The sequence below is a fragment of the Gigantopelta aegis genome, unplaced genomic scaffold, assembly GCF_016097555.1.
Source record: "Gigantopelta aegis isolate Gae_Host unplaced genomic scaffold, Gae_host_genome ctg2221_pilon_pilon:::debris, whole genome shotgun sequence".
Taxonomy (NCBI): Eukaryota; Metazoa; Mollusca; class Gastropoda; order Neomphalida; family Peltospiridae; genus Gigantopelta; species Gigantopelta aegis.
The window spans coordinates 81,508-96,275 of NW_024532873.1; the positions used below are offsets into that span (position 1 = coordinate 81,508).

General features: G+C 38.7%; 1 protein-coding gene across 1 annotated transcript in view; it reads left to right on the forward strand.

The window, feature by feature from the left end:
• LOC121391363 (B-cell receptor CD22-like) overlaps positions 1 to 14,768 on the forward strand; it is a gene marked incomplete at both ends in the record, with an annotated part of 172,186 nt that overhangs the window by 66,396 nt on the left and 91,022 nt on the right. The window contains one exon of the mRNA XM_041523022.1: positions 14,255 to 14,575. Within this exon, the coding sequence (XP_041378956.1) occupies positions 14,255 to 14,575 (321 nt within the window). The remainder of the gene's footprint in view (positions 1 to 14,254; positions 14,576 to 14,768) is intronic.

Sequence of the window (14,768 nt, forward strand, 5' to 3'; positions counted from 1 at the left end):
GTGGTGTCCTCCTTTTCAGTGTCACCAAGTACCAAGTTAGACTACCAGCAGCAAGTATTGGGGATTTGGGTAGGGGAGGCCGATGTTCTTTTGTTCAGCTTCCCCCGGGTGCATTGCAATTGTGTACTCGGAACCGGTATTCTTTTGTCCGGTTCCTTATTAGAGTACGTGCTGGGCCAGAGGAATGTAGAAGTACTTTTTCCGCAATTCGTAATGCTATCAAACCCCGATAGTGTTTTAACGGTCCTTTTAAGGGCCATCAAAACATCTGGAAGTTATATATACCAATTACCAATCACGAGTTTCAGAGCATGAATATATATTTACAATAAAGTTTATAAAGTTATTGTGGTTAGGTCTAGCCGGTACCCCCACTGTCGTCCCCCCAGTATGGAATGTCTATTAGGTTGTGATGCTTAGGGTCGCTATTCCATTTGAGGGTCCGCCTATTGTTCCAGCTATTTTTGGCTAGGTATAAGCCCGCTTAGTCATTTCACCGTTCTTTCCCTGGGTTGGAATGTGTGGTCTGGTCGAATGTGTAAGGTCGCTCTTCCACCAAGGTAGTCGCAGGTGTAACGAGTCAAACAGTGTCTTATCTAACAGTTACTAAATCATTCGCTACCGTCCCGCCGTTGATCCCCGGGTTGGAGTGCTTGTCTGGTCGAGTGCTTAAGGTCGCTCTTTCATCCAAGGAATGTACAGGCGGGTGCTTTTGAATGATTGTTAGTTTGTAATATTAATTTATACCAGTTAATTTGGCTACGTATATGCTTTTACTTTTGTCATTTCACCGTTCTCTGCCCGGGTTGGAGTGCATGGTCATGGTCAAATGCGTAAGGTCGCTCTTCCATCCGGGGAGTCACAGGTGTAACGAGTTAAGCAGCATATTGATTAAGTATCTTAATTATATTGATTAAGTATCTTAATTATATTGATTAAGTATCTTAATTATAGATCGCCACCTTCCCTCCGTTGGTCCCCAGATTGGAGTGCATGTCCGGTCGAGTGCATAAGGTTGCTCTTCTGGTGGTTTGTGATCATTTTCTAATTTTAGTTTTAAATGTATGTCTATCAGGAGCCCAGTGAGTGTGTTACGGCTTCCCATCCTGCCTGCGATCAATCGGGTTGGGGGTCCACGTCAATTGAACGCTGGCAAGGCGGGAAGTACGTGGCACTTACAATTTTGGTTTGGTGGACTGGACGAATTGATATACTGGTTTGAAGGTTTTATCTTTGTGATATTTATCAGGATTAAGTAGAATGTTAGGCGTAATTGGTTTGTTATAATGGTTGGCTTCGTTTATTGATTCTATCATTAGTTTTTTCTGACTGTTGTGTAGCGTGCAATCCAGGAGATAGTGTTTCATATCTTCCCGGGTGCCACACGCACAATCAGGGTTTTTTTATTGGTGAAAGAGCAGTTGTTGAGGGTCTTTTTACAAATTTACCATTGCGAATACTTATACAGGATTATCTATCAATCATTTTTAATTACAGAGGACTGAACACAGACACAAATGCTAGGAACAGCCAAGGTATGCCAGCTTGTCCTCTGAAATAAAACAATAATGCAGCCCAGAGAGAATAAGGATAGAAACTGCTCGGCGCTATCTCTTAGTATAGTAGCCCTAGTCTATAAGGGGGTGGAACAGGCCTTTTTTTTGGCGATGCAAAAGGGGTAAAATACTCAGAAAAGGATTTTCCTTGGGAGTGGCTGTCCCCCCTAAAGTAGGACGAAACTCGCTACACATATGTACATTGTGCGTTAGTGGATAATATTGTAAATGCTACAGTAGTAAGGTCACTAATCAAACAAAACAAAAATAAAAACAGTAAAAAGAAAAACTAACGGGTGTGGGAAAAAAACAAACACCTGAGCAACAACATTTTACCAAAAATATAAGATGTACTTAGATTATTTCTAGTATATTACAAAGCTATAAAAACGTACTCATATGTGTTATCACAGTAATATTTAGACGGTATTTTGGCGATAAAACCAATTCATGCAAGGTGGATTATTGAAAGTTATGGCAGAATTGAAAACATCGCCAGGAAAATGTTGAAATCTGCATTCATCCCACCCTGGAATCACTGATGCAGTGTGGGCGGACTTTGGTGACAAAACCAATATACAAAATTTAAAAATTATTTCCATCATTATATTTACTACAACAGTGAGATTCACACACTGATATTCTTTTAGTTTTTCATGTCCATGTCTGAACGGTCGGTTTCTATGCCATTCTTGTTGTGTCCATGACACATTTGGTCGGACTTTCGGGCTCGAAAGGTAAATGGCAGAGCTAATATAGGTTTTGATATTAGTGAATCGAGAGTAGCTCGTTAATTTAGACCTCTACGATGCTGTGGTGTCTCCCTAGGTTGCCAATAGGGCCCTTAGAAAGGGCCTGACCGCTTCTGGTCGTGTCATGACAACCCAGGGGAGACTCGTACCATTGTGTAGACACTGCATGGTAGGCAAGGCAGCTGTTCCGGGTTGGTCCATGTGTTGTTGTTGGAGTGGTCCGTGGTGTCCTCCTTTTCAGTGTCACCAAGTACCAAGTTAGACTACCAGCAGCAAGTATTGGGGATTTGGGTAGGGGAGGCCGATGTTCTTTTGTTCAGCTTCCCCCGGGTGCATTGCAATTGTGTACTCGGAACCGGTATTCTTTTGTCCGGTTCCTTATTAGAGTACGTGCTGGGCCAGAGGAATGTAGAAGTACTTTTTCCGCATTCGTAATGCTATCAAACCCCGATAGTGTTTTAACGGTCCTTTTAAGGGCCATCAAAACATCTGGAAGTTATATATACCAATTACCAATCACGAGTTTCAGAGCATGAATATATATTTACAATAAAGTTTATAAAAGTTATTGTGGTTTAGGGTCTAGCCGGTACCCCCACTGTCGTCCCCCCAGTATGGAATGTCTATTAGGTTGTGATGCTTAGGGTCGCTATTCCATTTGAGGGTCCGCCTATTGTTCCAGCTATTTTTGGCTAGGTATAAGCCCGCTTAGTCATTTCACCGTTCTTTCCCTGGGTTGGAATGTGTGGTCTGGTCGAATGTGTAAGGTCGCTCTTCCACCAAGGTAGTCGCAGGTGTAACGAGTTCAAACAGTGTCTTATCTAACAGTTACTAAATCATTCGCTACGTGGCCCGCCCGTTGATCCCCGGGTTGGAGTGCTTGTCTGGTCGAGTGCTTAAGGTCGCTCTTTCATCCAAGGAATGTACAGGCGGGTGCTTTTGAATGATTGTTAGTTTGTAATATTAATTTATACCAGTTAATTTGGCTACGTATATGCTTTTACTTTTGTCATTTCACCGTTCTCTGCCCGGGTTGGAGTGCATGGTCATGGTCAAATGCGTAAGGTCGCTCTTCCATCCGGGGAGTCACAGGTGTAACGAGAGTTAAGCAGCATATTGATTAAGTATCTTAATTATATTGATTAAGTATCTTAATTATATTGTTTAAGTATCTTAATTATAGATCGCCACCTTTCCCTCCGTTGGTCCCCAGATTGGAGTGCATGTCCGGTCGAGTGCATAAGGTTGCTCTTCTTGGTGGTTTGTGATCATTTTCTAATTTTAGTTTTAAATGTATGTCTATCAGGAGCCCAGTGAGTGTGTTACGGCTTCCCATCCTGCCTGCGATCAATCGGGTTGGGGGTCCACGTCAATTGAACGCTGGCAAGGCGGGAAGTACGTGGCACTTACAATTTTGGTTTGGTGGACTGGACGAATTGATATACTGGTTTGAAGGTTTTATCTTTGTGATATTTATCAGGATTAAGTAGAATGTTAGGCGTAATTGGTTTGTTATAATGGTTGGCTTCGTTTATTGATTCTATCATTAGTTTTTTCTGACTGTTGTGTAGCGTGCAATCCAGGAGATAGTGTTTCATATCTTCCCGGGTGCCACACGCACAATCAGGGTTTTTATTGGTGAAAGAGCAGTTGTTGAGCTGCGCTGATTTACCTATACGTAATTTAGTAATTATTTCATCCACATAAGTGTTTAGGTCGGATAGAGTTGACTAGTGGTTTGATGTTATAGTGCCATGTATTGGGTTGTCAGGTCCCAGCTGGCTTGCCATTGATTAATGTAATCTTTTCTTGCTTTTGACATGAGTTCTGAAATTCCTAAAGGTAGTGTTGTCATTTTACTAGTGATTGAAAGTGCAGTTTTGGCTCCATAGTCGGCTATTTCATTGCCAATTATCCCTACGTGAGCTGGGACCCATTTGAATACTACTGTTAAATTGAGATGGTTTAGTTCATGAAGTTTATTGTGGATAGCTGCGAGAATGTCTGGTCTGTTAGATTTATTAGTTTTAAGTGATTGGATAGAGCTAAGACTGTCTGAGAAAATAACGCTTTTTGAGTATTTTTGGGTTTTGATCCAGATTAGAGCTTCATTGATGACTGTCAGTTCTGCTGTATAGACTGATAGATTATCTGACAGCCTGGAGTATTTAACTAATTTAGAGTGTTTAGATATTTTTTCTTCAACTATTGCGAAGCCAACCCTACCGTTATCTGGATTTTTTTAGCCATCTGTGTAGATATGGATGTGCTCAGGGTAATTTTCGTTGGCTACGGCTTCGAACAGGATTTTCTTAAATGGTGGAAATGGAGTTGAATCCGTAGCTTGTTTAATTAGATATGGTGTTGTGGCAACTCGACTGGCTGATTGATATGGTATAGTGCCATGGCGTGTTATCTATACCTACTTCTATTTCTATTTTACTAGCTTTAGTGGCGAAAGAATCATTAAGATTTTGATTGGTTTTGAATACTAGTCCTGGTTTAGCTATGATAGGAGTGAGTTCCTGAACTAGGTGATCTAGTTTAAGAGAATGGATTTTTAGATGATAATTAAGATGTTGAAGATTGCGACGATATTTCAGTGGCATAATGTTAAACTCAACTTCTAAGCTCTGTCCGCTGGTACATGTATTTGATGGAACTTTAGCTATGATTCTAAGAGCTTGGTTTTGAATAACATCTAATTTATGTAACAGTTTGGGGGCGGCGCAACTGTAGGCTTGGGCTTCATAATCGATTCTGGAGAGTATGCATGCTTTGTAAACCATAAGCATTGCCTCTGTTTGCGCTCCCCAACTGGTACCTGAGATGGCTCTTAACAAGTTTAGAGTATTTTTTTGAGTTTTTGACTATGTCATTGATATGGTCACTAAAGGTTAGTTTTGAGTCAAAAGTTACACCTAGAAATTAAAAATTTTTGACTCTTGGAATTATTTTATCACCTGATTTAAGTTGGTGATTATCTGATTTATTGACTTTATTAAAAAGAAACTGGCCTCGGTGGCGTCGTGGCAGGCCATCGGTCTACAGGCTGGTAGGTACTGGGTTCGGATCCCAGTCGAAGCATGGGATTTTTAATCCAGATACCGACTCCAAACCCTGAGTGAGTGCTCCGCAAGGCTCAATGGGTAAACCACTTGCACCAACCAGTGATCCATAACTGGTTCAACAAAGGCCATGGTTTGTGCTATCCTGCCTGTGGGAAGCGCAAATAAAAGATCCCTTGCTGCTAATCGGAAGAGTAGCCCATGTAGTGGCAACAGCGGGTTTCCTCTCAAAATCTGTGTGGTCCTTAACCATATGTCTGACGCCATATAACCGTAAATAAAATGTGTTGAGTGCATCGTTAAATAAAACATTTCTTTCTTTTTTATTAAAAAGCATATAGACAGTTTTATTTCTAATAGTCCAGGGCCCATTTGTTAAGTCTATTCGTATCAGCTTGCATTAGGTGAAATAAATTAGTGGTTGTGTTTCCTGTGCGCCAGATGGCGCAATCATCGGCAAATAGTGCTGTGTTTAATGGCATGGTCGTTTTTGTTTTTCCTTTAGCATTAAGTGCTTTAGTTATGTCATTAATAAATTTTTTAAATAAGGTTGGTGAGAGGACCGAACCTTGTGGTATGCCATTAATTATTTCAGTTCTATCTGAATAGTGACCGTTCACTCTAACTGAGATTGATCTATTATGGATAAAATTGTTAATAAAATTAAACATATTACCTTTAATACCGTTACTTTGTAGTTTATTTAGTAGACCTTGATGCCATACCATATCAAAAGCTTTTTCAATATCTATAAATATTGTTAAAACCTTGTGAGATTTTCAAAATGCATCATTAATACATTTTGTAATCTAACTATTTGATCTATTGTTGAATGTTTAGTTCTAAATCCGCTCTGTACATTAGTTATTAGGTTATTTTCGAGTAGGTAATTGTTGAGTCATTTATTGATAATAGTTTGTAAGGTTTTGCACATGTGGGATGTGAGTGTTATCGGTCTATAACTCCCTGGGAGGGAATGGTCTTTTCCCACTTTAGGGAGACTAAAGCATTCTGCATGTTTCCACGCAGTGGGCATTTGACCCTCCCTCCAGATTCGGTTAAAGAGCGATAACACTACCTTTAGGGCTACGTCCGGCATGTGCTTGAGTAATGTGTAACTTATTTGATCAGGCCCGGTGGCAGTACTTTTTTTTAGCTTTAAGAGCTGTTTTTAATTCTAACATTGTTATCGGTTTATTAAATTCAAAATTATCAGTAGTTGGGTATTTGCTGTTTTAGTATCATTAGTTGGTAGAGAGTTATCTTTCTTAAGTTTCTCAAAAAAAAAGTTTTACTGAGAAGGTCAGCCTTTTGTTTATTAGTAGTTGCTGTTTTATGTTTTTGAAGGACTGGAATTAGCGCGTTGTCCTTGAATAGCCTTAATTTTTTTCCACATTTCTCTAATAGATGTTCTATTGTTAATTTCACCGCAAAATTTATGCCAGCTGGCTTGTTTAGCATTGATGATAAGCTTACCTACTTCGTTTTTGGCTATTTTATATTTAGTGTGATAGTCTTTGTTTTTTTATAAAGTTTACGCATCCTGTTCCTAAAGCCGCATTTGGATTTAATTTTGTCCGTCCACCAGTTAACTGGTCTATTTTTATTGAAGGGTTTAGTTTTAGGAATATTCTTTTCAGCTATTTCTATTATTTTATTAGTAAGTTTATTAGTGGCGTTGTCAATGTTTAGGCTATTTTTCTAACTTAATTTTGCTACAGTCGCTTGTAAAGCCAGCCAGTAAGCTTTATTAAATTTAAATTTAGGTATAAATTTTTCTTCTGTATAAGTAGTATTACATTTATAGCTGGTTAGAATGGGGAGGTGGTCGCTATTGAGAGCTTCTAACACCTCCCATTGGGCGTTTGCACCTATATTGTTAGAGGTCATAGTTAAGTTGATGGCGGATGTGCCCAGATAGTCATGTATAAAAGTAGTACTGCCATCGTTGAGACATACTAGATTGTGTGTATTGATGAATTCCTCTAGTACCGTATTTGACCGGAAATAAGCCCAGGGGGCCAAGACAACTCATTGTGAGCTTAGCATGGGGTGGGCTTATTCCCAGACAAGGGGCCAGTTTTGTTGAGAAAAAAAAAGAAGATAATAATTAAAATAAATAATAATAATTAAATGAACTAGGAAGAAAACAAAAACGTTCAGTAGCATATCTATTAATTAGTGTTCCATTTGTTATTAAAAAATAATAATTGTTTATTAATTAAATTGTGGGTTTTTTACTAGTATCTAATTATCAGAAACACACCTTCTATGTTACAATTACTTACCAGTGCTGTTTATTTACATCCAAAATTTAATGCTGAGAAGACTTAAAACAACAGCAATTAACAACAAATTCAATAGCGTATACACACGTTTCTGACACAGGCAGCCAGCTAACACTACAAAAAATTGTCAATCTAAGGTCATTGTTCTTAGCCAATCAGAATATGGTATTTACTTAATTAGCATTAACTGCGGACCCAGTGTGGTGGTAAAAATAGACATTGGTTTTTAGTTCATACTTGGGCTTGGATACTTCAAAGAAATACTGCAGGCATGAAATTGAAAACAATGTTACACATTGTTATGGTTAGACTAAATCTCACTGGTGGTAAAATATTGTGTTACATTTGTGTTTAATTATCTGCAGAGGTATGACCTTTTAAATGAACTTCGAGCAAACTTGCAATTTCGTGTTATTTATAAGGTGACGAAGTTGGGGGTGGGCTTATTTACGAATGAGGGCCTAATTTCTTAAATGCTATCAAAACGGAGGGGGGCTTATTCAAAGACATGGGCTTATTTCCGGTCAAATACGGTATGTCTCCCTGTGCGTCGGAGTGCAGACCTCCCCACAGAGTACTATGACAATTAAAATCTCCTACAAGAATTAAGTTATTGTTTGAGTTTATGAGTTTATTGTAATCTCTTAACATTAGTTGATTATGGGCTGTTCCCGGTGGGCTATAAACTAGGACTTCTAAGTTTTTATTAATAGAATCATATTTAATTTCAGTATGTGGTATGGTATTTTTAATTAGAGTGGCTATTCCACCTCTGGTACTATTTTCTCTATTTTTATAATAACTTGTATATCCTGGAATTTTAAATACTTTACTTGGGTTTTTTTTTTATCTTTAGTGCCGATTCCTAGCCAAGTTTCTTGCAGGCAAATTATATCTGGCTTGATGTTGCTAGTGCTAATGAGTTGAGCACCATGTCCCATTGAATGGAGGCCTTTAGCGTTCCACTGGAGAACCCTTATTTCCTATGTTTGAATTATTAGCGGGGGGCGTATATGGACTTGTCTCCCATGACGCTGGCCCGATGTTTTTTACGTTTTTAGTTATTTTTAGATTTAATTTGGTTAATTTTTGGGGGTAATTATAGGCTAGCTTTAAATGTTGATATCTCCTGTACTAGAGTTTGAATGATGGATTTGAGTTCACTAACTTCTGACGGTGAGTTGGTTTTTAGTTTTTCTGCATAGGAGCAGTTTTGATTAACAGTAGGAACTGACTTAACGCTAAAAGTTTTTTGGTTAGCTGGTTTATTTGTTTGTTTGCTAGTTCTGTTTAATTTGCGAAGCGCCTTCTGGTAGTGGTGGCATCTGGTGTCGTGAGCCATGTGCCGGCTAAGGCAGTTAGGCATTGCACAGGTCTGGTACAGGGTGAGTTGCATGATGATCTTTCATGTTTCTGTCCACACCTGTGACAGGTGGGAAGTTCTCTGTGATGGCGGCACTTAGCCGCACTATGTCCCCACTGCTGACAGTGGAAACATTTACTGGGCTTACGTTCATAGGGCGTGAGCTGGTAATGGCGCCCTTGAATGCATATGCGCTGGTTAGTATTGCTGAGTGAAGCAGCTATTAAGACATACCCATTTGACCAAGTGGTCGCCTCCCTCAGGTTCAAGTGTGGGTTATCCCTTCTGAGCGTGTTCAATGTGGTCGCTTCTGCTGGGAGGGGATTTAGTTTGATAATCCACTTGGTTCTGAGAGGGGGTGGGGTGTTTCCAGTTGTTGTGGCGGGGGCTGGGGGGTTCCCTGTTAATTTGAGGTTGGGATTTTCCGAGTCCCCCAGCTCTAACTGGAATTTCCTTGTAGAAAGGCCCTGGAGTTTGGGGACCTGGCTGTGAACCGGTTTTGGGTGTCTCGCTTGGTCCTACATTTTTTGTTTTTTTAATTGGCTGTTCAACATTTAGATTTTTTACGAAATCCTTAGCAGTTGGTACTTTAACAATTAATTCAGGGCTCCTGACTTTTCATTTGTTGTTTTTCTTGTTATTGACAGGCCTAAATGGTGTAATAACAATTGGCTGGCTGTTTGAGGGTGTGGAGATTGGTTGAGGCTCAGTGGCCAGGCTAGTGGGAGAGGGATTAACTGTCTTTGTCTTTGCGGCGGACGTGGTGATTTTCATGGCTCCTGAGACATCTGCCGTGGGCTCCGTACTCTGGCTTTGTTGAGGTTTTTCTAAGCCGGGTTTGTGCCTTTGTTCGAATCCGCGTTTGTTACCTGTGGACTGACTGTCTGAGTTGATTTCATGGCGGATTTTGTACTTTCGATGGGGTCCGCAGCGACTGTCTGGCTCAATCCGTTTGAAGTGGCTAAACCTGTTTGGGTGGCCTGGTCACAGTTTAAGCTAAAGTTTATTTTCCTTTGACAGGAAGGTTTGGGGGTATTGAATGCTATGTTTAGCTTATCATGTATGTTAGCCCCTAAATCTATGCTGGGTTTTTTCGGCATTGGTGTGACCGCTGCGTTGCTAAAAGATGGGTTGGTGCCTGGTGGAATTGAAACTGTTGTTAACCTAACCATAGCCGGTTCCTCAGAGTGAGGGTCGGCGTTTATTTTGAATAAACTATTCAGGTTGTTGAGCACCTCTTCCCTCGCCTTTAATAAAGGTATCACCATTTGACAGCCTAGTGTGGTACAACACGTCTGTTATATTGTTCTCTGATTTTTCTTCCAGTATATTAGTTATGGCCTGTTGCCAGTAAATGTACTGGTACAATGTTGGGTTGTTACTGTTGAATAAGACTTGTCTAAGGCCTGGAATGTTATCGGCTTTGGGTGAGGGGGCTGGTTTGTTGTTTTTTCTTTGCTCTTTTTAGTACTCTAGTAGCATAGGTTTTTTTTCCTAGCACCTGAAATTTATTCTTTAACTCTACTTCAGGGTGAACATCGTTCACCACGTTGGTGTCCTCGTCCTCCTCGTCCTCATCTGAGCTTATCTCTAGGTATCCTTTGGTGGCACTTTTTGGGGTGTTGGGTGTGCCATCGGGGGCAGATCGGAGGGCCAACTTGATTGCTAGGTCGACCGCCCACAATTTGGGACACGTGGGGACAAACTTGGTGTCCGGGTGTATGTACTGGTCAGTGCCCGCACCTACGGAATATGCCTCCATGTCGGCGACCCGTGGTTTGGTGGTCGTGGTCTTAGTCAGTGGTGAGGGTGGGGGGGTAGGGGACTTATGTGAGTCCGTCGCTACATTACTATCAAGCACCTGGTTTACTTGGCAACTCTCGGGAATCATGGGGCTAGGCCCTTGCTCCTGGCTAACTGTGGGGTTAACTGAAATGGCTTCCATTTTTGATATTCGGTTGTTTAAGAATTTTGCTACAGAGATTTAGGTTATTCAAGTATTGGAGGAATGCTAAAATAATTATGCAGCCTAACACTCTAAATTCAGTATTAAAAAATGACAGAAAACTACAGTAATCTACGTCTATTCTAAAAATATGAACACAAAAATTTCAAAATGCAAAAGCTAACAAGAATTAAGTTCACTTATCTTAGTCCAAAGTTCAAGAACAGCTCCTAAGTCTATCCGGCTTAAGCTCGCGTGTTACTCCTAACAGTATCGGCGGTGTAAAATTCTAACTTGTTGTGTTGACTATACTATTCTCTTGTCGTATCCGGTGGACTGCGCATGACAGGAAATAAAATGTTCCGGTAAATTGTCAGTGTGTTATGGTTTTCACAATAAATATTTTAGATAGAATTTGTTGATGTTTTCAAATATTTTCAAGGATTTATATTTTCGAAGCTGACTACTTACCCTCGAAACCCACAAAAATAAATATCCTCGAAAATTTCTGGTTATACGGTAGTAGCTCTACTAGATAATTATGGCGTATCCAATCCATTCCAATAAGCTTTCCAGATTTTAAAAATACATGCAGTGTCTTCAATACGTTTTGAGCTCTGTTTTTAGAAAGACCCAGCCCAAAACTACAAAAGTTGAGTCTGGCGCTGTCAAAATATAGAACATGTTCTATGTCTTCTGCTGCCAGATCTGTAGTTCGCGCCAACACAGACACAGTATGTTTTTTCACATTCGATTCAGTTTCAGTGTCATTCTTTTTTAACTGGTACCTTACTCGCCAGACCCTAAAATCGATGGTCGCCCAACAGACTACCTTTGTAAAATTCTTAGTCGCCCTTAGCTAATAAAGGTTGCCATGGGCGACTGCTAATTTTCAACCCTGTGTATCGCATTAAATTTGAAATCCTGTGGCCTGTATATAATCACCCAAACTCAATATTTGCCAAAAAAAATTAACTCTTTTTACGACATTACAGACATGTACATGTAATGGGAAATGTAGCGTTGTTGGAATCCTTTTTCCGAGCATGTAATTCCATCACTGAACTTTGGCCGTAGAAAATTCATTGCATCTTTGTATTTCATTTGTAATCCCCAACAAAGTTGAAATTCAACAGAAATGATACACAATCCAATTTTATCACTTAATGTATTATATATTTAGTGTATAACTTCTATATTGTTATAAATGTTCTGTGTAATTCTGTCACAGTGGTTAGAAAAGGGTATTTCTCAGACTTACAATTTTGTTAATGAAAAAGGTGGATTTTATAACTTAAAAGAATTTAATGAACTACCAGTATATGAATTAAATGTGTGTTTCTTAAAATAATACGAAGTCATTAATTCACTCAGGTCATACTTAAAGAAACTGAAAAGGACACGACTAGAGACAAACATATCTTTAGATGACTCGCCGGTTCAACCTAAACTCTGTTCTGTCCTGCAAGGCTCCAAATTATTTTATTATACATTAACGTTTTCTGATAATTGAAATACTGCTATGGCAAAATGGCAATGTCATTTCACCATGGAGCTTAACTGGTCTACTATTTATCTAAAACCATTTATAACCATGCAGGAAACAAAGTTAAGATGGTTTCAATATAGAATAGTACACAGAATATTGACTACTAACACATTTGGCTATAAGTTGAAACTTGTTAATAGTGAAGCTTTTCTCATAAAAGTAAGGAATCTATAATACATCTCTTTTGGGTATGTGATATTGTTCAAGAATTCTGGGATACATTTTTAAATTGGCTATTGGCATCTTGTAATCATATAATTAACCTAAAACTCTCTCTTGAATGTTTTACATTCGGACATAAGAAGAACATTAGGACAGACACCGTCTTTGATCTCTTATTACTTTCAGCAAAATATTTTATATATCATATAAAAGTCCAAAAGATACAGCTAGACATCACACATTTTAAATGTGAAATTAAACAAATATGCATTGTAGAAAAACAGATACACTTTAGTACAACAGTATCAATAAATTCTTTACTAAGTGGTCCATGTACCAATGTTCTCTCTTTGAAAACATAACTTGATAATTCAAGTATTCAGTTATTTATTTATTTATAAGTATGTTACACCTTCCTTTCCCCCACCACCAACAGTTCATGTTAAAACATGAAATGTTAGTAAAATAGGATCGCAGTATCTCAGAACTTTGCAAGACTGCACAGGAAATTAATATTTTTTAAATTACCATATATTTGTGTGTGTGTGTGTGTGTGTGTATGTATATATGTGTATATGTATATATATATATATATATATATATATATATATATATATATATATATATATATATATATATATATATATATATAACCTAGACTGACAGAAACCATAAGTGTTTTATTATTACATTTATAAACCATTGTGTTATTATTTGTCTTGTTTTGTTTACATGATTTCTATAGTTTACATATATCTATATGAAGGTTTACTTAAAATCTAATAATTATGTCATGTACTAGTGCTGTCCACGGATCATGTTTTGCCCCCAGCATCAGTTGTCTGTCATGTTATTTAAAAAAAAGATAAAAATACCTGTACAAAAGAGAACCTCTTTATAAACCGAATACCTCTTAAAACCAGACTTTTTGCTTGATCCTGAGGGTGTCCGGTTTAGAGGAGTTTCACTGTGTATATATGTATATGTATATGTATATGTATGTATGTATGTATGTATGTATGTTATGTATGTATGTATGTACATGTGTATGTATTGATGTATGAATATCTATATATTGTATGTATGTCGAGGTTGACTGTTACATACATAGATATTAACGCACTGGCACAGGGGATAATTAAATCCTTTCTGGCCTCAAAAATTGTCCCATGCCGTTGCTGGGACTCGAACCTGTGGCACCGATTCGCCCGCAAATTGCAAGCCTAACCACGATATGCTCTGAGCTATCGAAGCTTCCATGTATGTATGTATGTATGTATGTTATGTATGTATGTATGTTATGTATGTATGTATGTATGTATGTTGGCTCCTAAATTTGTTATTTGGCACCTAAAAATAGAAGTAGATGACATTTGGCTCCTATAGAGAGAAACTGTAACATAGAGGACTGCAAGGCAAACAATGGACATTGAACAATGTGTGTGGACGCGGGTGAGGATGCCAAAAAAACTTATAAAGCTGACAGCAGTCTTACATTATTTATGATATTTTTAACATAACTAATTTAATTTCATTATAACAATATTTCATATATCTAATTTTTTTCACAGTACAAGTCACCATGGTTACCTTCCTAAACACCAGCTCACAGAATGAGAAGATAGGAACCAGTGAAGGATCCATCACACTGATCTGTGTCACATCACCTAGCAACCCAGCTGCTTCCATTTCCTGGTACAAGAATGGACAACAGATAAACAGTGGTGTTACTAACACAACAGAGCAGAAACCAGATGGTCTGACTGTTACCACCAGTTCGTTGTCTCTAACGGTCTACAGATCAGATGATGGCTATGCTGTGTACTGCACGGCAGGGATTCCGGGACAGACAACTCCTGTAATATCCAACACTGGGATACTTGATGTGTGGTGTAAGTACAGTGTACATATATTTAACATTCAGGGCCCATATTTTCAAAGCCATCTTAGCCACGATATGTCCTAAATCTGTGGTAAGTGACTGCGGCAAATGTAGTGTATTTCATGATAAAGACGAAAATACAGCTCCCCAATTTTGTAAACTCGAAGTATTTTGCTGTCTAAAACTGTATAACAGTGTATTGC